This window comes from Paramormyrops kingsleyae, chromosome 10 (genome assembly GCF_048594095.1).
Source record: "Paramormyrops kingsleyae isolate MSU_618 chromosome 10, PKINGS_0.4, whole genome shotgun sequence".
Taxonomy (NCBI): domain Eukaryota; kingdom Metazoa; phylum Chordata; class Actinopteri; order Osteoglossiformes; family Mormyridae; genus Paramormyrops; species Paramormyrops kingsleyae.
Genome location: NC_132806.1, coordinates 9,530,014 through 9,551,498, shown reverse-complemented (window position 1 = coordinate 9,551,498; position 21,485 = coordinate 9,530,014). Strand labels below are relative to the sequence as shown.

At 45.4% G+C, this 21,485-nt stretch overlaps 1 protein-coding gene across 4 annotated transcripts; it reads left to right on the top strand.

The window, feature by feature from the left end:
• The first annotated feature begins 254 nt into the window (after positions 1 to 254).
• On the top strand, positions 255 to 21,354 carry LOC111855469 (mitogen-activated protein kinase 9-like). 4 transcript variants are annotated; one of them, XM_072717291.1, is made up of 12 exons: positions 255 to 525; positions 12,641 to 12,767; positions 12,973 to 13,102; positions 13,195 to 13,253; positions 13,711 to 13,849; positions 14,037 to 14,202; positions 15,187 to 15,258; positions 16,638 to 16,820; positions 17,520 to 17,644; positions 17,883 to 17,946; positions 18,041 to 18,112; positions 18,226 to 21,354. In XM_072717291.1, the coding sequence occupies exons 1-12, from the start codon at positions 267 to 269 to the stop codon at positions 18,357 to 18,359; spliced, it is 1,530 nt and encodes a 509-aa protein (XP_072573392.1). In that variant the 5' UTR covers positions 255 to 266; the 3' UTR covers positions 18,360 to 21,354. The 4 variants fall into 4 exon arrangements, with proteins under 4 accessions (XP_072573392.1, XP_023690268.2, XP_023690266.1 ...); XM_023834500.2 differs by having other exon boundaries at positions 18,217 to 21,354; XM_023834498.2 differs by having other exon boundaries at positions 388 to 525; positions 12,623 to 12,767; positions 18,217 to 21,354.
• The last annotated feature ends 131 nt before the right edge of the window (positions 21,355 to 21,485 follow it).

Here is a 21,485-nt window from a genome sequence, read left to right as displayed (position 1 = left end):
TACCCCAGAATGTGTTCAGAGACCCGACAACTCGGGCCCTTCAAGACGTTAAGTAAATCATTCATGCACACATACACGAAAAGCCTTAACCGTCTCATTGAAAGTAACAAACAAAAGCAGAAGTAAAATGAAGAGCCATTAAGCATTTGCGTTTATGAGCGAAGTGGACTGGGCTGGGCCTCAATGTCAGTTTTCTTTTCCCGCAAACGAAGCAGAAGCAGGATGAGCTTCACTTTCCCTTCGGACGCCCCCTCCGTCCAAAAAGTATGATGACGTCGCCCGCGTCCAGAGAACGCAATGACGTCATGCGCGTTACCGGACCAGGCACCGCCCCCGGTCATGCCGCTCACAGGGGCTGGGAATGTGGGATCGGGAACTCGATCGGGAGCGTGATCCTGATCCTTGGTGGGCGGAACTCGGCCCGTCCGAACGGTGCCGCCGTGACTTCTGTAGCGGACAGCCGGCTTCCCTTCCGCGTCGTGCCGTGCCGTGTATGGGAGTGCTGGGAAAAGCGAGCGAGACGCGGTAAGTGCGGCTGAATTTACGTCGCCTGCTTGCGATACTTTTTACTTTCACCGCAGTCCCAAACATAAGTGGAGGGGGAAAAGAAGAAGCCCAGCCGGTTTGAGAACTGAGACGTGTGGGGGACGGCGGGACACGCACGGGCGGCCGGGGCATGACCGCCGGACGTTGTGGTCTTTGACGATGCAGCAGTGGCTGGGTGTGGGGCTGGACGTGTCATGTAGAGCCAGCCGCTGGATTGCAGCCGGAGGTTGAAATTACTTTGCCGCAGATCGACGGGGGGGGCTTCGGGTGCTTGTGAGGATGGCAGGCGGGGGGCGGGGAATACCGTCCATGCTCGCTCAGCTATCCGGTATTTACCGGAGGACCTACAGCTGGGTCTCTGGCCCAGCTCACAAGCCAGACTGCCCAGCCATAAGACCCGGCTGCGACCATAGCAGCCCCCGCATGAAACCGCGGCCGCCCACTCTGAAGCGCCGGGAGCAGCCCCCCGGTGGAGGCTCGCCCTGGTCTGACGAACAGGCCGATTCTTATGGCCACACGTCCGTCAAGCTGGTGATGAAACCGTAACTGGCCGCATGTCATACTTTTGAACAGTTTACTGGCAGTGATAAATTGATCCATACACTTTTGAATTTTGAATGAAGCTCGGTGCTGACTGAAGATAACTTTGTAAAAAAGAAACTGGATTTTTATAATTACAGATAGTTCTCATTTGATAGCAGTTAAGGGGCCCCAGAGTCCACAGTATGCACAGTAATGTGAAATCCAAACTCATTTTCAATCGATAGCGTACCAATGTCTGCAGCAGCATAAGGCTTTTAAGTTTTTAGATTTTTTTTTTTGAATATCACCAGTAAGTAATTGTAGGACTTGTTTTAGTGAGCAACTGCAATGCTAGGGAATGACTTTGGCTTCAAAGTTCTTCCTCTGCTAAGGAGGTACGGGCATTTAAAATGATCCAACAAATGACGTCATGTTAACGTGCTTAGCTGAATTTTTTTTTCTGTACTTGCGGTTGCTTTTTATTCATTGGTTCAATTCTAGAGAAATTCAGGTTAAGTTCCTTGCTCAAGGGTACAACAGACAGCAGCGTGTGGCTCCTGCTAGCTCGAGCTAAATTCTGTGGTCAACAGAATGATGTCACTGTTGGGCCCTTGAATTTCCTCAGGGTCTGTCTGACCCTGCTGTCAATTGTAAGACGGACCACCGTAACCTAGGAAACGTCTGTACAGAATACCTCACATAAGGTGTATATAAATATATGAATTCATGAATATAAAGGGACAAATAACTGAAAGATAAAAATCCCTGGAAGGACACCTGCATTTATTTTTTTGGCAGATGCTTCTGTAGTGGCATAGAATATTTTATTTATTTACTTTACGATGGGTCGAAGTTTTTCATTTTCACTACATTAGTCTATGAATTATATGAGATATTCAGCACTTTTGGTAGGCTAGGCTAGCCTATGATGTGTCTTTGGTTAGGTGTGCTGTGTTAAAATGCATTTTCGCCTTACGATAGGTTTGTCTGAGCGTAACCCCATCATAACCCTGGGAGAGGCTGTGTTTGTTTGTGTGTATACATGCATACATACACAGCATTTCTGTTAAAGAACAGATTCAAAGTGTCACCTTGAGTTTATGGATTGCAGATGGTGTGCAGTTCTGGGACTCTCTCCTTCCGGGCACGTTTTGGTCCAGCTCACATAATCTCTGGCCTGAAGAAAGTTAAGTGAAATAAGTGCAATTTTGTGACACAAGGGAGCCATTGGAGGCTGAAGAATCATAGCCGAGATAGAGTCTGGCTGTTTTTCAAGCTGCTCGGGGCGCTGTGCAGGGAAATCCAATCTGTGAGTCTCTGGACACCCTGCTGCTAATTTTCCAGTAAACAGGGACCTTATTTGGTTTGCAATCAAAATCAACGTGATAATTGGATAGAAACCCTTTCCATATCAATAATGCAACTGAAATCACTCTTTTCTGGACTGCAGAGCTATTATACTGCATCGTAACACAAACCAAAATTTTATTAATGATGTCCACATGCCAAGACTTAAGGCAGGATTTTAACTGCCTGCTGAAAAATGCAGCACCTCCTGCTGGTAGGGCAGTGGTATAACCATAGGGTTTCAGGCTAATAGATCAGTACACAATAAGAGGCAGGTGATGGGGCCTTCTGGAACACAATGAGGAAGCATGGAAACACTTCTGGACGCAGCGGCTCAGGAAAGTGGCAGAGCAGTGATTCTCCCCCAGGGGCAAATGATAGTGGTGCTACCTGCATTCTCAGCTGACGCGGTGCACCTGGGTTTCCGGAAGCTGGGGGGATGTCTTTATGCTCATGCGTGATGTGTGCCTTTCATTTCAGGCAGGGCTGTGGAGTCGGTAGATAAATGCTCCGACTCCGACTCCTCAGTTTCTAAATCTTCCGACTCCGACTCCGACTCCGACTCCTCTGTATGTATATACTATGCTAATGTATTTTCTACATCCATTTTAGGAAAGGAAGGCAACATACATGTCATTTCACCACAGAACTACTGGCTAGGAAGCCAACACTCTACTATAATGCCAGATTAAAGACAAACACAATGAAAACAAGGTTTCAAGGGTAGCGCATAGCGAAGGGGAGCCGACGGAGCTGAGAACACACCAGATGATTTTTCAGGCGTTTGACGCGTGATGACTCGTTGAACAGCCGAAAAATCGGCAGTGCATCTGTAAATGTATGGGGGGCTTTAGGCTAGGTTCACAGTTCCCTGTAACAGTGGAACACGACACAATGGGAAGCTGTGCCGCACCTTACCTGTGCATTACATCCCATATAGTGACGCATACAGTCAATGAAAAGCATGCTTCATGGTTACTTGACATGTTCGTTTTGTGGTAACATTATGCACTGCATGCATTGGGCTTTATTCTTACAGCAGAGAAGTAGTTCATTATGACTGTTTGTGAATTGGGACATTTCAGCTTACTTTTTTAATTCCCATTTAAATTTAGTAGGAGTCTGAGTCGGTTAACTTTTTGCCGACTCCGACTCCAGGTACCCAGAATTGTCTCCGACTCCGACTCCACAGCCCTGATTTCAGGGTGTAGTCTTTTATGATACTTCTCTCATAATGTGTCGACTTGCATTCCTCTCCCTGATCTGCAAAATGTGTGAAGAACATGAGAGGTGGTAATACAGCACTTTCCCAGGCCATATACCCGTATGCCCCCCCCCCATCCAAAAACGAACTGAACTCCACAGAATCACAGTCAATATATGAGTTCTGCATTCATTGACTCAAGCCTGTCATGAAGCACTGTCTCTGCGCCATCTGCCCCCCCCTCCCGGCCTGCCAGCATTTGACGCCACTCGGTAAACCAGTCAAACCATCACCCCTCTTTTCAGAAACTCTACCCATACAAATCTTTCAGCATTTCCTGTCTGCTGTGGGGGTGATATGTGGCTCTGCAGGTTAGGAGTTGGTGCCAGTCATCAGAAGGTCACCAGTTCCAGTCCCGTGATCAGTGCAGTGATTTTTCACTCTTGGGCCATTGACCATCTGACCCTGTTTTTCTCAAATGCACGTCACTTTGGATACCTGCCAAATTAATAAATGTAAATGCAATGTAAAATATTTTCTGTATTTCTGATTCAGTTCTGTGGCTCCTGACATTTGAAAAATCATGCAGAAGATGGTACCGAACACGTAGGAGCTGAATGGGCAGACGCTGGTGTAGGTTACACCGTTTTTCTTTTAGCCTGCTTTCTTGGGCGTTACCTCCAGTGGACCCTCGTTTTTGACCATTGTTTTGGACTCTTTCCTTTCAGAGTCAGTCCTTTTGCTTGACGGTCACAGCTGAGCAATTCTTACACATAACGTGGTGCCAGAACGGTCACCGTTGACTCGGCACAGTACCAGTTATCCGGATATTGTACTGTACTTCCTTTTGGGTGTGAATCATTTCGTTAGCTTCCTGGGGGGGTGATGCTTAGGTTTCCATGATATGGCAGGCAGACCGGAGCTTGAGGGATATGCTTCCCAGTCCATTCCGGTGTTATGCTGACCATCCAAAATCCTACCCCCATGGAGACCCCCCCCCCCAGCTCACCACCCAATCTGTGCCCATGAGCGTGTCTCTCTCTTTCTTTAAAATTGCTGTTTGTATCTGGAAGGAAATTCAGAATAAGGGAAAATCATCGTTTGTGCTTTTATCATTCTCTATTGTTATTTATTGTTCATTCTTATTATTTACACTGTCCACACAGCTAGGGCTGTGGAGTCGGAGTCGGAGACAATTTTGGGTACCTGGAGTCGGAGTCGGCAAAAAGTTAACCGACTCCGACTCCTACTAAATTTAAATGGGAATTAAAAAAGTAAGTTGAAATGTCCCAATTCACAAACAGTCATAATGAACTACTTCTCTGCTGTAAGAATAAAGCCCAATGCATGCAGTGCATAATGTTACCACAAAACGAACATGTCAAGTAACCATGAAGCATGCTTTTCATTGACTGTATGCGTCACTATATGGGATGTAATGCACAGGTAAGGTGCGGCACAGCTTTCCATTGTGTCGTGTTCCACTGTTACAGGGAACTGTGAACCTAGCCTAAAGCCCCCCATACATTTGCAGATGCACTGCCGATTTTTCGGCCGTTCAACGAGTCATCACGCGTCAAACGCCTGAAAAATCATCTGGTGTGTTCTCAGCTCCGTCGGCTCCCCTTCGCTATGCGCTACCCTTGAAACCTTGTTTTCATTGTGTTTGTCTTTAATCTGGCATTATAGTAGAGTGTTGGCTTCCTAGCCAGTAGTTCTGTGGTGAAATGACATGTATGTTGCCTTCCTTTCCTTCAATGGATGTAGAAAATACATTAGCATAGTATATACATACAGAGGAGTCGGAGTCGGAAGATTAGAAACTGAGGAGTCGGAGTCAGAGTCGGAGCATTTATCTACCAACTCCACAGCCCTGCACACAGCTGTTAAAAGACATACATGAAAGTTTGTGATTCATTTCCCAGCAAGTATTTCACCTTTGTACCCATTAGCAAAGAACATGATTAACCCCAGAAAAAGCATTGTATATGATTAAAAATCAAAACCACTGAAAATCTGATATAGTAAATAAAGGTTGAAAGGTAGTGTTTTATGAAAATAGATATCTGCATTGACTCCACATGGTGAGTTGTGAAGCATTGAGTTTGAAAGCGTTTAGCCTGGGTGTATGTAAACTATTGGCCTCACCTGTATATTTATGATTTTGCATTTTAATTTGTTTTAAGAGTGAAGGTAATTTAGTTATTTAGACAGAATTTATAAACTGGAATGGATCTGCCTCTAATGAAATCTTTTCTCTCTCATTCTCCTAATCCTGCCTCCGTCCTGCGTCCTCAAAAAGGCACAGCTGAGATGTTTTTCCTTTGTAGTTCTGCGTATCTGTTTATAAGATCATGGAAGGAGGTTCATCAGATGTTGCTGCTCAGATCTGAGATTTCCTGAGTGTCTAAACTGGTCTGAGCTATTTGTCACCAGACATCTAACATTGGACATACTGATTTCATGGGGGGCGGGGGGGTGGCTGTCTAGGCTGGGGCGGTGTTACTGTATTACCGAGAAAATACCCCACCCCCTCCATTCGGCGATTTCTTGGGGAGATACTGGAATAGCCTTGCTTTTTAAACTACCATCAGAATACCGTATCCTGCAATATAAACAGCGGAATGGCATACTTCCAGGAAGTTGCACATGTCAGTGAGCTGCTGTCAATTTGCAAGACACTCTGGATTTTGTTCTCAGTATATAAATCAAAATGCACGTACAAATGCTGAGTGTGTTATGGATTCTATATTTTATTTATATTTCTCTGATGTTTTTCTTGCTTTCCCTTGAATCCCCTAATGTCTTGACGGCTGCAGAGTCATTGAGACCTGGGATTTCATTTGGGTGAGGTTTTAAAAGTCTGCTCTCCACCTTTTCTCCACGATCTGGTAACGTGCCAGTGCAGCCTGCAGTGGACGGCCGATGATCTGCAGTAGACGTCACTCCTTGGCGACTCACATAACTCTGGCCTTAAGGGACCTCAATCATCTTATGATGTCACCCCTGCTTTTTGTAACACACACAAACAATGTCATGGGGAGGACACCTGTGTTTTCTCTCATCTTATTATGTTTTTTATTAGTTACTTGTTACCTAATGCCTTGAGAGCAGGTTTGCATCATGATATAAAAGCATCCTGAAGGCAACATTAGTTTGGCATTTGTATGTGTGTGTGTGTGTGTTATATGCTCTTAATGTAACTAGTCACTAGTGGGACTAATTAGGGATGTTACATTTGGTGTGTGCTATTAACTGCAAGCAGAACTAGTTAGGGATATTAAGTGTAGTACGTGTAATTCATCACCAGTGGAACTAGATAGGAATGTGACATTAGAACATGTTATTAACTGTCAGCGGCAGTAGTCAGGCATATTATGTTTAGTCCCTGTTGGGTACCAGCCCATGGGCCAATGAACAAACTTGAGGCCTCACAAGACAGGATCGGATGCACGTACTTTATTGTCCCTTTAATCCCTCTTCCAAGTGCCGATGGGATCCAACCAACCAAATGTAATTAAAGAAAACAAAAAAGAAAAAAAATCCACAAAAACCAAAGTAACTTATCTATCACAAAATTCTCCCACACTCAATTACTGGGATTAAGTCCTTCATCAGGACTGAACCGGCACCCTATGCCTCTGATTCCTGTTTCTCTCTGGTATCCTGGTGTAGCTTCCTTATATCCTGCCGGATCAAACCATATGATTACCAAAAGGCACATCAATGATACAGATACTACACAGCTATTCAAAACATCAACTATACCCCCATAAATATATTCTAAAATTGACCAATTACATTTAATAAATGTCAATCATAATAAATTCACAATGAATAGTCCCCTTAATAATACATACCTTAATACAAATTCAAACTTCCCCCCCCTCTGTCAAAATGTCATATGGGAAATCTCATTACTACTGAGCAGGCCCCCCAAACTACATTACCCAGTAGCCACCTGGGCTTGGGTCCTTTAACTAGTGACCCTGCCCTCCTGGTCCCCAGAGAATGGTAAGTTGAAACCTTAAAATATACCCACTTCCTCAATCTCTAAACCCATATTCCAGTTGGCCACCTGAAATATGCCACCAGCAATAAATTATATTATGTCTGTAGACATACCAAGAGTTTGAGTGCCAAACAAGTAAACAGAAGTATCAGCCTTGTTACAGTCCCTGTAATTAATGACCAGTAGGACTAGTTAGGGATGTTACATTAAGTATGTGCAATTAATCGCTAGTGGGACTAGTTAGGAATGTCACATTTTGTGCATGTTATTAAAGGTGCCATAGAATGGAAATCTGACATAACTGAATAAGGACAATTCAGTACATGGAATTGACCTACCATGAATCTCAAACACAGTTGTACAAATATAAATCCCATATATGTAAAAGAAATGGTACAACGGGTTGATTAAAAAATCCTGGACTACAACTCTAAACCAGATATGCACATTCTGCAATATATGTTTTCTCTCTCAAGGGGCATGCTTACACAATTTCCACAAGTGCACCTGGCGAGGAAAAAAATATATCCTGATAGCCATTGATATAAGGTTATTTATTACTAATAGACTAAGAAGGTTAGTCCTGTTCAGGGGTATGTTCCCCAAAAGCTCACATTAGCAACTTACATGGTTGGAACTGTTCAGTTGCATGGGCCCAATTATGTAAGTTGCTAATGTTAGCAGCTATGCTTTTGGGAAACATGTACTTAGTAAGCAGGGGAGTAGTAAACAACATTACTCAGTCTGGGATACTGACATTGACAAGAGGCTTCTGCACTGCCTACTTCTGGTTACCTGTAGAAATATCTAGTTGATACCAAAGTCAAAAAAAATATTGCAAACAACACACTTATGAGATATTCAGCTTGCCGTTTTAGAGTTCTTGACAAAAACTCTAGATGGCTAGCATCGTAAAATCATCCGTTGAGGTGCAAAATAATTACAATGTTCTTGTTACGATGCTAAAAACACAGTGATGAGGATGCTAATGTTGTACCTAGGCTGAAGCTGGAGTATTAGAGTTAACTGGCAAAGTCGAAGAAGTACACTCTAAAATAATATAAAGTAGTAAATGCATAAACCAGTAACTATTATCATTTCCAAGTATTATGTACGGTACATAATTGTATGTGCTATACTACAATGGGGTTATTTACACCAGCATCACAAACGTGAGCAATGTGTTGCACTACAACATCACTAGACGATAGAAATTTTTCAGCTGCATTATAATCTCATGGGAACACCAACATAGATGTGGTCCGTCATTGACCGAAGTGTTGTTAAGCCTCACGTGATTGTAGAGATGATGGTTCTAGATGAAGCCAGTGCTTCACGATAAACCAACCAATCAGAGCAGAGCTCATCTACATATTAATGAGCTTACCAAAAAAGGGAAGTCAGCCTGTTTCATTCTAGAGCCAAATTATAGGGTTGTAATTGAAAAACTTCTAAATTACAATTACAAAAAATGTGTAATTGTATAACCGCTTCTAGGCATTTTAAAACCAAATCAAGTTCACAAACCTTGTATGTAGACACCAGAAAATACTGAAAAAATATGCATTCTATGGCACCTTTAATTACCAGCAGGACTAGTTTGGTGATTACATGTACTAGACGTAATATCCCTGTGTGACTAATTAGGGATATTACATTAAGTGTGTGTAATTAATTACCAATGGGACTAGTTAGGGATGGTATATTAAGTATATGTAATTAATCACCAATGTGACTAATTAGGAATGTTACATTTAGTATATGTTATTAACTGCCAGTGGGACTAGTTAGGAATGTTACATTCACTACATGTAATTAACTGCCAGTGGGACTAGTTAGGAATGTTACATTCACTACATGTGATTAACTGCCAGTGGGACTAGCTAGGAATGTTACATTCACTACATGTGATTAACTGCCAGTGGGACTAGTTAGGAATGTTACATTCACTACATGTGATTAACTGCCAGTGGGACTAGTTAGGAATGTTACATTCACTACATGTGATTAACTGCCAGTGGGACTAGCTAGGAATGTTACATTCACTACATGTGATTAACTGCCAGTGGGACTAGTTAGGAATGTTACATTCACTACATGTGATTAACTGCCAGTGGGACTAGTTAGGAATGTTACATTCACTACATGTGATTAACTGCCTGTGGGACTAGTTAGGAATGTTACATTCACTACATGTGATTAACTGCCAGTGGGACTAGTTAGGAATGTTACATTTAGTACATGTTTTTAAATGCCAGTGGGACTAGTTAGCAATGTTACATTTAGTACATGTTTTTAAATGCCAGTGGGACTAGTTAGCAATGTTACATTTAGTACATGTTTTTAAATGCCAGTGGGACTAGTTAGCAATGTTACATTTAGTACATGTTTTTAAATGCCAGTGGGACTAGTTAGCAATGTTACATTTAGCACATGTGATTAACTGCCAGTGGGAATAATGTGAAGCCTCCAAGCTTCAGTCACCCCCCCCCCCCCCGGCAAGAAAAGGAAGGCTGTGTTTCCAGGGAGAGATAATGGAGGTCGAAGGCAGAGAGAGGAATGGAGAGATCGATCGGAACAAGGAAGGAAGTGCTATATGACAATGTCTGAGGAGAAAAAGGTGGAGACAGATTGCTGGCAAAGGAGGGTGAATGGTGACTGCATGATGAGAGGCGAGTTGGGGGCGGCTGAGTCGATGGAGACAGAGCGCTGGCAAAGGAGGGTGAGCTGTCCACAATGTGAGAGACCGAGGCCAGCTGACGCCACCTTCCCATTATTCAGCTCCATCACCCCCACCCCGCCCATTCATCTGCGCTCCTGCCCATATTGTACTTAAACCTAAGGTTGCACATTACATCACTGTTCTTCAGGGTTTGTTACGGTGAGCCAGCAGTATGTAGTGCCCCAGCCAGGCACTGCTGCCACCTAGTGGAAAGTCCACTGCTATTACAACTGCACTCTACTTCACTATAACCTGTACTTTGACAAGCCCCTTAATATTAATTCAGCATCTACTTTTCTAAAGTATAGTATCTGTTTTCTGAAAGATGTATTATATTATTTCTTAATGTAGCATGTTCTTCAATCAGGCTGTGTGGATTATGTGTCTGTATGGTTAATCTTGATGTTTTCTACAGCTTAGCTTAAAGTCACAGGTTATTTAGTCCTTGATTCCAGCTTAAATCCCTGCGGAGCTGAACGTGAAGCCCAAACGGAATGAGCTTTATGGCACCTCCACGAGGAGACCTTAATTTGCTGCTGCCGCGGAGGCTCGTAAAAGGAGGGCCGCGATTTACGGGCATTATGATCCACCGCAGCTGGTCGCCCTGCACTGGGCTGTCGCCATGGAGACATAACAGTCAAACTTCGTGGGTCATGATTACAGCACTGTCTGGTGTTTTTGGCTGATATTCGTTGTTACACTATCCAAACAATTATGTATCAGTTTTCTCTGTCACCTCCATATTTTATAAGGCGTATGCTGCGTGTGTCGTGGCCTTTAGTTAATCTTCAGAGTTCAAAAGTTGTTTCCTGGTTTTAGATTATAAAAACCTGTCTGTTCTCTACAGGATGCAGCCTGATAAGACCCTCAGCCTGTGTGTACTGTGTCAAGGTTTCCTTCTGAGACACACACCTACTCAGTGGTGATCAGGGCCCCCTAGTGGCCAGTGGTGAGTTTAGCAGAGGGGTTTGTCCGACTCACTGGATCACTGGATGCCATTGCATCTTATGCCAATACTGCTGATGGGTTTGATTCCCCCCCCCCCACTGGCTGTCTGCTCCAGACACGCTCCTGTTGTTTCCCCCCACAGTGTCTCACCCTCGGCTGTGTTTTTCTGAGCTCGTTTTCAGTTAGATATTTCGCCGTTTGGAGGGGTGAGTGTGTCTGGGTTCTGTCTCACACTGATAGTGTGATTTTGTTTTTCCATGTGTCCATGTGCACATGTGGCTCACCTGAGTGACTGGGCCCTTTAGTGGTGCCTGTTCACGTTCCCTGTCGGGGGGGTCGGCAGTGGACAGATACAGGGGGAGGGGGAGAGAGCAAGCCTGCAGAGTGTGTGTCTGTTAAAACAGACTGGGGGAGTAGTTGCTGTTCTGAAAGTCCTCTGAGAATTTGCCATCTTTGGCCGGTGTTGCCGGAGCGGCCGAAGGCCCGCAGGACGATTTACGGCCCGTGGTGCTGATCCAAATCTCTGCGCTGCTGTGGGACACACAGTGTGTGTGTGTGTGTGGATTATATTTATATTACATTGCAGGGATCAAATGTTATTTTGCTATTGTGGGGGCCACCTTTTTGGTTCACACAAGGGGAAACTCAATTTTATAAAAATCTGTGACTGCAATCAACAACTAAAAATTGCAAAAGTCTCGTATTTTGTTTGGTTGCGGTTAGGGGTGGGTGGGGGTTAAGGTTGGCATTGTTGGGATTAGGGATTTTCCACACAAAAATGTATGGACAGTCCCCACAAGGATACGAATACAACCGTGTGTGTGTGTGTGTGTGTGTGTGTGTGTGTGTGTGTGTGTGTGTGTGTGTGTGTGTGTGTGTGTGTGTGTGTTGCCTATGAGAAATATATCATCCTACCTTAACAGCATCCCAAAAGAACTGGTTCATGTTTTATTTTCTGCTTTATTTACTGTGCTGGGACTCTCTTATAGAGTATTTTACACTCTCTCGCATCCTGTCCCCTGCCTCATGCCCAGTGCTTGCAGAAGCAGGCTCCAGAACACAAGCAGTTATGGATGGATGGATGTTGTACTGAATTATGTTTATTGGTCAGTATAACCAAATTGTCTTGGTCCAGGGTGTTATTTAGATATTACCAGTCATCAGTAACCAGTAATAAACCAGTTTTTATATTGAAATAGTGGGAATGGTTTAATTAGTGTTGTATGTAATGATATGTGATTAATGGTTTGCATCAACAAAAACCCAGGGTGGGGGGGGGGGCTTATCCTGGCTGCCCCAGCCTGACTGTGACCCCCCGCAGGTCTAATCTGATTGCCAGGAGGTGGCGCCATGAGTGAGGCAGAGGGCCAGTTCTACAGCGTGCAGGTGGGCGACTCCACCTTCACCGTGCTGAGGCGCTACCAGCAGCTGCGGCCCATCGGTTCCGGTGCCCAGGGCATCGTCTGGTGAGGAGCCGGGAGTGCCTGCTGCTTCTGCCAGCCAGTATATGTTCCTCCCAGCCCGTGTCGTCTAACAGTCCATGAACTTAATCTGTATTGTCTAATACTTTGAATTAAACCATCTGGCAACAGTTGCTGATTGGTTTATTGAAAACGATCAGCATCTCTTCGTTCGTACGAAATTTGAAGGCTCTCTCCGCCTCTCTAAAAGCTCGGCGGTCGACACGGTCCTGGGCATCCCTGTGGCGGTGAAGAAGCTGAGCCGGCCCTTCCAGAATGAGACCCACGCCAAGCGGGCCTACAGGGAACTGGTGCTTCTCAAGTGCGTCAACCACAAAAACGTACGTCACCCCCACCGCCTTCTTCCTGTGGGCCCGCCTGTCTCCCGTGCCGTTGCCATGACGCCTGCTTTGTGCCTCATCTCTCCCCTCAGATCATCAGGCTCATCAATGTCTTCACACCACAGAAGTCGCTGGAGAAGTTCCAAGATCTGTAAGACCTCATGCTCTTTGGTGCCTCCTCTAACTCAGCCAGAATGTGGCGCGGGTCCTGTCATCGGTTCCTGGACTTCCTAGGCCTCTTTCCAGCCATTACAGGAATTGGTTTATCAAGCCTTGAAGCATAAATCAATTTTAAAGCCAGTCCTGAAATGCCACATCCTTGTAATGTTTCATTGGCACACTATAGGATTAGATTAATGAAATATATATTAAGTAACTCATTTCTCCCTTTCTACACCGGTCTCCTGCTTTTTAGAATTTTTCGCGTTATGAAAAGCTTTGGTTGGGAGGGTTGAGTTACAGGTTTTGTCCCTCTCTTAGGTCATGTTGTTGAGGGAGATCTTAGAGGGTGGAAGACTGGGTTGAGGCTGGGTCACACTCTTTCTAAGGCTCTGAGTTTGGGCTTATGGGGGCCGTGCTGGTTGGACAGTCGTTTGCTGTTCCCCCAGGTACCTGGTGATGGAGCTGATGGATGCCAGCCTGTGCCAGGTGATCCATATGGACTTGGACCACGAAAGGATGTCCTACCTCCTGTACCAGATCTTGTGTGGCATCCGACACCTTCACTCTGCTGGCATCATCCACAGGGTGGGTACGAGGGGCTCCTGGGGGATCATTGAGAGCCAAATCGGCCATGACACCAGCTATAAATCCTTTGTAACGTGTGTGGATGTACCCTGTTGTTATTAGCTGGTTGGGTTTCAAAGCTAGTTAGAAGATACACAGCATAAAGAAAGGCAGAATAATCTATCGTGTTCACTTGGCATATCCACAGGACCTGAAACCCAGCAACATCGTGGTGAAGTCTGACTGCACCCTGAAGATCTTGGACTTCGGCCTGGCCAGGACGGCCTGCACCAACTTCATGATGACCCCATACGTGGTGACGCGATACTACCGGGCCCCCGAGGTTATTCTGGGAATGAAGTACAAGGAGAACGGTACAGAACGCCCCTGTCTTCAGAGGCCTACGTCCTCCTACATTTATTTTTATTTAGCAATTGCTTTTGTCCAAGAGTGACATCAGTGTTGGGGAAGTTACTCACAAAAATGATCCATTACAGTGAGAGGTGGAAAGTTCAGGTCTAGAAAGTAAAAATCCAGACCAAGGTTTTGTTTGAACCAACCAGTTAAGTATAAAGAGTCACAGTCATGGAGTATTCAACTGGGTGGTTGAAACAAAACCTTGGTCTGGATTTGTACTTTCTGGAAGAACTTCCCACCTGAGGATCAGAGAATAGGAACAGTGAGCATCTCTGGAACAACTGGGACCCAATGGTGATACGAGTCCTTTGTCCTCCTCTTCATTCTCAGTGAGGAACGTTTCTGTTCTGTGGGATCCGATCGATAAAATACATTAGTTGAGTCTGAGTGGCCAGTAGGGTGGCTGTCCTTCTCCATTATATGTACTGGTCCCAGTCAGATAACAGAACGCTGGTCAGTCGGGTATATTGCAGCTGACATCCCGTGGAGTAGCATTGCTGTGAAGTGACTGGGCCGCATTCCTGCGTCGGAGGAACGCCCCAGCCGCCTAGGATAACCCAGGCCCTCATCGGCTTGGCGCTCCTTCAGCCCGCCGTGTAATTATTTGCAGCGACTTGTAGGAACGTGTCTGAATAATGAGCTGTGGTTCATCAGCTGTGGTTGCTGTCACTTCGTAACGATCTTCATGAATAATTTGTACAGTTTGATTAGCCTTGCGGCTAGAACCAGAAACACGGAAATTTAACAAAGGACGAGGGTGTCCCAGTCAATGGCAGCTTGTTTTCCAAAAACAGAAAGCGCGCATCATGCCTCGGGCACTTTTCCTGATGCCGCGACTGCCCTCTTAATTCTCTACACGCAGTTTGGGGCGAGGGGGGGACTCTGGGACTGTCTTCCTTTGTAGGCGACCTCTGCTGACCTCAGCTGTCTGTCCTTCTCAGTGGACATCTGGTCAGTGGGATGCATCATGGGGGAGATGGTCAAAGGCGGCGTCATCTTCCAGGGCACAGATCGTATCCTTTCTCCTCCTCCTCAGTTTTGTTGGTTTTTCTTTCCCCATTTTTTTTTAATCACCCTATCCCGTCGCTCCTTCTCCACCGACGGTGTGCAGAGGCGTGTGGACACGCCCTGAGAAATCACCGATTTATCCCGCCACAAGGGACTAATCACTTTGTGGGAGAGTGATTTGCACGCATTAAGTTGTTGAGTTTCGCCCTGGTGCACATCTTTCACTGGGGAAACGAAAACCTTTGAGAGAAGAAGTCTGTTTCTCTTATTCCTTCATTTTTTGACAAGCTTTTATTACCTTCTTCTATACAGGGCCAATCTGGTCTGTCTCCCGGCCTGGAAAACGATCTACATTTATATTGGCGCTCCCTCCCATTTCGGGGTCTCATCTCCTCGCGCCAGTTTTTCAGAAATGACTTTTTTGGGTTCATGCTCTTACAATCTCTGTACTGTTGTCCCATTATGCTGCAGAACACTTTTTCATTTTTGGTGTCGCTCATGTAAGTGAGTTTCAGTCGTCGTGTTAAACATAATGCTTCCGCTTCTTATGTCTGTTTTCTCAAGGCGGATCGGGGTGTGCTGATGATGTATATTTGAGAAAATGTTTTATGTTAAATGTACTCTTATGTAGGAATGACCTGCCAGCCCGGTGAATTGAACCACATGGTTGGGAAGGGGTTCGATAAAGGGAACTGCTTTCCGTCGGGCACCAGAGAGGGCAAATGGGAGAAAACAGCCTTTTTTTTAAACAAACAAAAACAACAACCTATTTTGGCAGGAAAAAAAAGCTAAGAATTTCCCACAAACATTTCGCACGGATGTTTGGGTTCATTATGAAGGGAATACTGGTCTGGGGTTGCCATCAAAACAAAGTGAGAACAGAGAACAGTGCCTGTCACCTGACCGGTCACATGACACCTCTTTCCTCTACCTCTCACACCCTTCATTTTACTGCCGCCGCAATAAAACTGAATTGATTTCAAATGTATTGTTGGCATTTCAGAAATATAGCTACCCTATTTGGTTTAATGAAGCTATAATCATGTGAAACAATCAATTAACAGCTTAATTCAGAACTCAGCTGTGACCATACAGCACTGCGCAGTGGACAGTGTGCTGGCTGGGATGAAAACCGGCATATAGTGAGCTGGGGGTGTTATTTTGTGGGTGGGAGCATGAGGCGAGTTTGACGAGGGAATGGCTGTCGTATGAGTAATGTTACAGTGCAGTGCAGCACCTGAAAGGCAACACAGGGCCGGTAAGGCAAACCTACCCATTCCTAACGGACTCCGCGGGCATACGCACGCCCAAGCAGACGCGGCCCGCTAAACTGACCAGGCTTTGACCAGGAGTCATTTTCCTGAGCCACCCGGCCTTCCTGCAGACATTGACCAGTGGAACAAGGTTATCGAGGTCTTGGGCACACCCTCGGTGGATTTCATGAGCCGCTTGATGGAGACGGTGAGGAACTACGTGATGAACAAGCCGCAGTACCCGGGCCTGAGCTTCACCGAGTTGTTCCCCGACTGGGCCTTCCCATCTGACACGGAGCAGGACCTGCTGAAAAGTATGAGCACTGCCTTCATTGGAGTCCCTCTCTTGTCCGCATCCTTCTCCCATTCACGTCCCTCTCTTATCCACATCCCACTCCTCTCCCGTCTATGTTCCCCTGTCCCATCTTGTCCCTCTCCCATCTGCCTTCCTGTCTCATTCATATCCGTCTCCCTTCTATGTCCCTCTCTTGTCCGCATCCATCTCCCATTCACATCCCTCTCTTGTCCACATCCCACTCCTGTCTGCGTCCCTCTCCCGTCTATGTTCCCCTGTCCCATCTGCCTTCCTGTCTCATTCATATCCGTCTCCCCTCTATGTCCCTCTCTTGTTGACTTCCCTCTCATTTCTGCATCCCTCTACCATCCTCTCCCTCTCTCATCCACATCCCTCTCCCATCTGAGTCCCTCTTCTATCCTGTCTCTCTCTAGTCTGTGCCCCTCTCTCATCCACATCCCTCTCCCATCTGAGTCCCTCTTCTATCCTGTCTCTCTCTAGTCTGTGTCCCTCTCTCATCCATCTCCCTCTCCCGTTTGCATTCCCTCCCATTCTCTCCCGGTTTCTTCTGCATCTCTCATGATAATGTCCACATATATGTAAATATGGAAACCACATCTGTAATTTCATAGTTAGTTATATGGGTGCTGGATTCCTTGGTAAATATGGTGATACAGTGTGACGGCCTGGTACGCGAGCTTCCTGTCACCTCCCACAGCTAGCCAAGCTCGTGACCTGCTGTCCAAGATGCTAGTGATCGACCCCGAGAGCCGAATCTCTGTGCAGGAGGCTCTGAACCACCCCTACATCCATGTGTGGTACGACCCCAGCGAAGCTGATGCCGTGAGTCGTGGGTCGTCTTATTTTCCCAATGCAGAGGCAGGCCCACGGAAGCCCTTCAAGGAAATTACAAGCTATTAAAAAAACACATTATCACAACATAGATAACCAAAGAATGGCTACGTCCTTTGAAGTGGTTTATTAATTAGCTACTGCCTTTAATTAGTACTGTGTAAAACCGACAAAACCTGTTATTAGTGGAGTGTTACTCATAGCAGGCATGTTCTTGTGCCGCTCGCAGCCTCCTCCGCAGATTTCGGACAAACAGCTCGAGGAGCGAGAGCACAGCATCGATCAGTGGAAAGGTGATACTCTGCTTTCCGAACACAATGCACTTAATGTACTTAATATATGTGCAGAAATTATAATTCCTTTGTCCTCAAAATCCATTTTTATCAGAACTGATATATGAAGAGGTGATGGACTGGGAAGAACGGAACAAAAACGGGGTGATGAAGGAAGAATCTTCTGGTTAGTGATGTTGCTGCGCTCGTGCCCTGGAGCACAGCAGGGAAATGGCTCCATTGTGCTTTTAATTTGGCTGCTCACTGTCTGCTCACTGTCTCCCTCTGCAGATGTGACAGTGAACTGCGGTGCCACCATCTCCCAGTCATCTTCCGTCAATGACTTTTCCTCCATGTCCACGGAGCAGACGCTGGCCTCAGACACGGACAGCAGCAGTGGTGACCTGGCGGGGGCTCTGGAGGACTGCCAGTGAGCCCATCCCACATTCAGACTCGTCTTTTCCGTCATTCGTCTCATCCAGCACTTCTGTGTCCCTCATTTCATCTATCCCTCGACAAATCCTATCGCCACCCACAATCGCTCTTTTATCTCCGTCACCTGCGACAACGGCAGACCTGTATGCCAATGAAACGCAGATGTTTGCACATTTGAAGGTTTCTGTTTTTATGTAAGAAAGAAGCGGCAAATCAGGCATGGTCAGTTGAATGTAATCGCGCCGGGCTGCACTTTGCTTGAATGACTCCACATGGAAAATAAAAATGAACACTTCCAGAGAATATTTGAAACCGAGGTTATCATCGCATTTTAAGAGTGAATGTTAAATTCTCCCCTGGGTAAACTGTTTAGTGGTTTACTGATTTATTTTAATTTTTTTTAAATTGACAAATTCTGCTTTTTGAATGATCAGAGCACCTGTTACGTATTTTGTAGAAGTACCAGGCACAGGATCTGCATGCCTCACACCAGCCCTGCCCCCTACACATGCCGTGTTATCGTGGCTTCCTGTTATGTATGAATGCATAAGGAATATGTTTGATTCGCTGCCTTAGGTTTTCTTCATCCCATGAGGTCCTCATGGCTGTCACCTGAACCAATGCAGGCTGACAGGAAGGAAATTAAGAGGTATAATCACACCTTGGAACAGCTGTGTAATACAGTTTGTCTTTTTTACCATAAGTTTAATGCCTTTTGGATTTAACTGACAAAATTATGCAGTGCTGTGTGCTTTGTCCTGCCATTCTGCAAATGTAATTCATATTTAGTAGATGGATCATCCGTATCGCAAGTTTAACTTGTTTTGCTCTTTTGGAAACATTTTTTTAAATTAATGTACCATGGAGGATAAAGGGAAATGACAAACTCAATGGAATGTAAAATAAAAGTTAGACTTGATAGAAAAATTAGAATCAGGAGCATCATCCATCATGTTTCTTTATGACAGATATTGTGTGAAATATATGGAAAAGAAAAAGTGAATTCAAACTCATTTGTAAGCCAAGAAAACGCTGTTTTAACTTAAAAACGGGTGGCTTCAAAATATTTGATTTATCTCGTATATAATTTGTTGGTTTCTCTTTTATGATTTTTTTTTAATTTAAAATCACTCATATCAGACACCTCGCTCCCCCCATTTTGGCCAGTCCAGCTTGTAAAGTAAGCAGTATTATTGTCATTTAAAATACAGTTGATTGATTGGATTTTTTTCACACTGATTGTTCCAGTTGCATAATCTTTATGTAACACATGAGAGTGGGCTGAAGGGAGGTTATCTGTAACAAAAAATGCTTTTTTGTATCTCAGCATTCATAGTGTCAAGGATTGTTGTAGTTTGACATATAGACTGTTCTGCTGCATGTGCTTGTGTTTTGGGGGGGTATCCCGACTGGTACCAAAAAGCAGTTTTACACAATGTTTGCATTTGAATTCAGTTTATTATCCACCCCCCCCCCCCCCCCCTTGGTAAAAGCAGTAACACTAGCAGTATCTGTCTAGCTGTCCCCGATTAATACCAGGACCCAGATGAGTTCGCTGCAGGCCGTCGGCATGCACACCTCCTCCACCACGAGTTTGTACTGCGAATGTGACCCCCCCCCCGCCCCCCGCAGTACCAGCCTCGTGCGGGAAGGCACCATGATTGGGATAACCCTCAAACATATCACATGTGTGCTTTGTTTGCATTGGTATCATCTTAAAGTCTGATTCAAGTCATTTTCCCGAAGAGAATCCAAATGATGCTTTTTTCAAGAAATAGAAAAATGATATTTCTGGCTGTTATAAAATCAAACCCTGTTTTGACAGTACATTTCCCCATTACATTTACTGGTGGCGGGGGTGTTTGAGGGGATTCCCGTGCGGCCCCCTTGCTGATGATCGTGGTTATCGTCGCCCACGGTTGCTTTTACAGCATTACTCAGCCCTTATGTTACAAGGCTGAGAGAGCAGTGCTTACACACAGGTACCTGTCAGGCTCTGTATCCTCTGATCTGAATCACGTTTGAATGTGTGGTTTAGCCCCCTTGTCCGATCGGAGAGGGCAGCGCGTCGGCCCTTTGCCTGACGGATCCCGCTGGCCACCGGCTGTTGGGGTGGGCAGAGCTTTCTCAGAAAGGCCCTTTTTTTAGTTTGATTGGTAATGTAGTCTGACTTACGCTGATCTCCATGGTGGAAGCCAGAGGAATGCAGCCGCTTTATGGAGCCCATGACTGCAGCTGCTGAAGCGGACTGTAGCACCAGGCGAAACGCAGAACAGCACGTTATCCAGTCAGTCGGAAGACTGTGATGGTTCACTCTTCCTCTCCATTTGTGTCAAATCGTTTTAACAGCCTTCTCAGTTTTCCTGTGATGATGAATCCCAGTAGCAGACCATTCGAAAGTGCGGTGGCACATTGCATAAGGGACTGGATCAAGCCCCGCACGCACCCCTGCCCCCCCGTATTGCACAGCTCATGGCTGGACTAACATGTTCTCAGGAACTGGGTGTGGGGAAATAGTTTTGAATACGAACGTTTTGTAAAGAGCCACCAAATCGCAACACAGGAAATGGGAAGCTGCCGGAATCTCGACTCCTTTCCGGATCCGACAGAGATGCACACGGGCTGTGCTGCTCTTACCTGGTGGCTGGAGTCTTTGACTTTGCTCAAACTGGACTCTTAGCGGCTCTTATGGACGGGTAGCGGCGGCTGGAGGGAATGGCGACTAGGTGCATCGCAGTCCCACCTCAGGAACCTCGCTCTGGCCCTAAGCGACATCTGGATGTTCACAGAGTGCTCACATGCCTGACAGCGTTATCGAGTTTACAGCCCTGAAATATGCATCCGTTTGCAGTTCCTTCTTCTTGACTTGTTTTGTTTCTGTGTGTTTCTCTGTTCTTTTGTTTATTATTCTGTACTGTGAGCCCACTCTGGATTTGGACCCACTTTTCCATATTGCCTTCACTTGTCTCTCAAAAATACAATGATCATTCCAAACTCGTGTTTCTTATTGTTTTTATTTTTACACTCAGGCTGGTGTCATGACTCGCACTCCGAGCTTACAGACCAGACATTCAGTGGCTTTCATGCACATGATTCGAGAAGAAGCACCTCCAAACGGGGCCATC

Bases quoted from the DNA above. Each gene is read 5' to 3' on its own strand.
- LOC111855469 (XM_023834500.2), top strand. From the start codon at position 267: ATGATGACGTCGCCCGCGTCCAGAGAACGCAATGACGTCATGCGCGTT. The intron at 16,821-17,519 runs GTATGAGCACTG...CACCTCCCACAG, and splicing joins GGAGCAGGACCTGCTGAAAA to CTAGCCAAGCTCGTGACCTG. The intron at 17,947-18,040 runs GTGATACTCTGC...CATTTTTATCAG, and splicing joins CAGCATCGATCAGTGGAAAG to AACTGATATATGAAGAGGTG.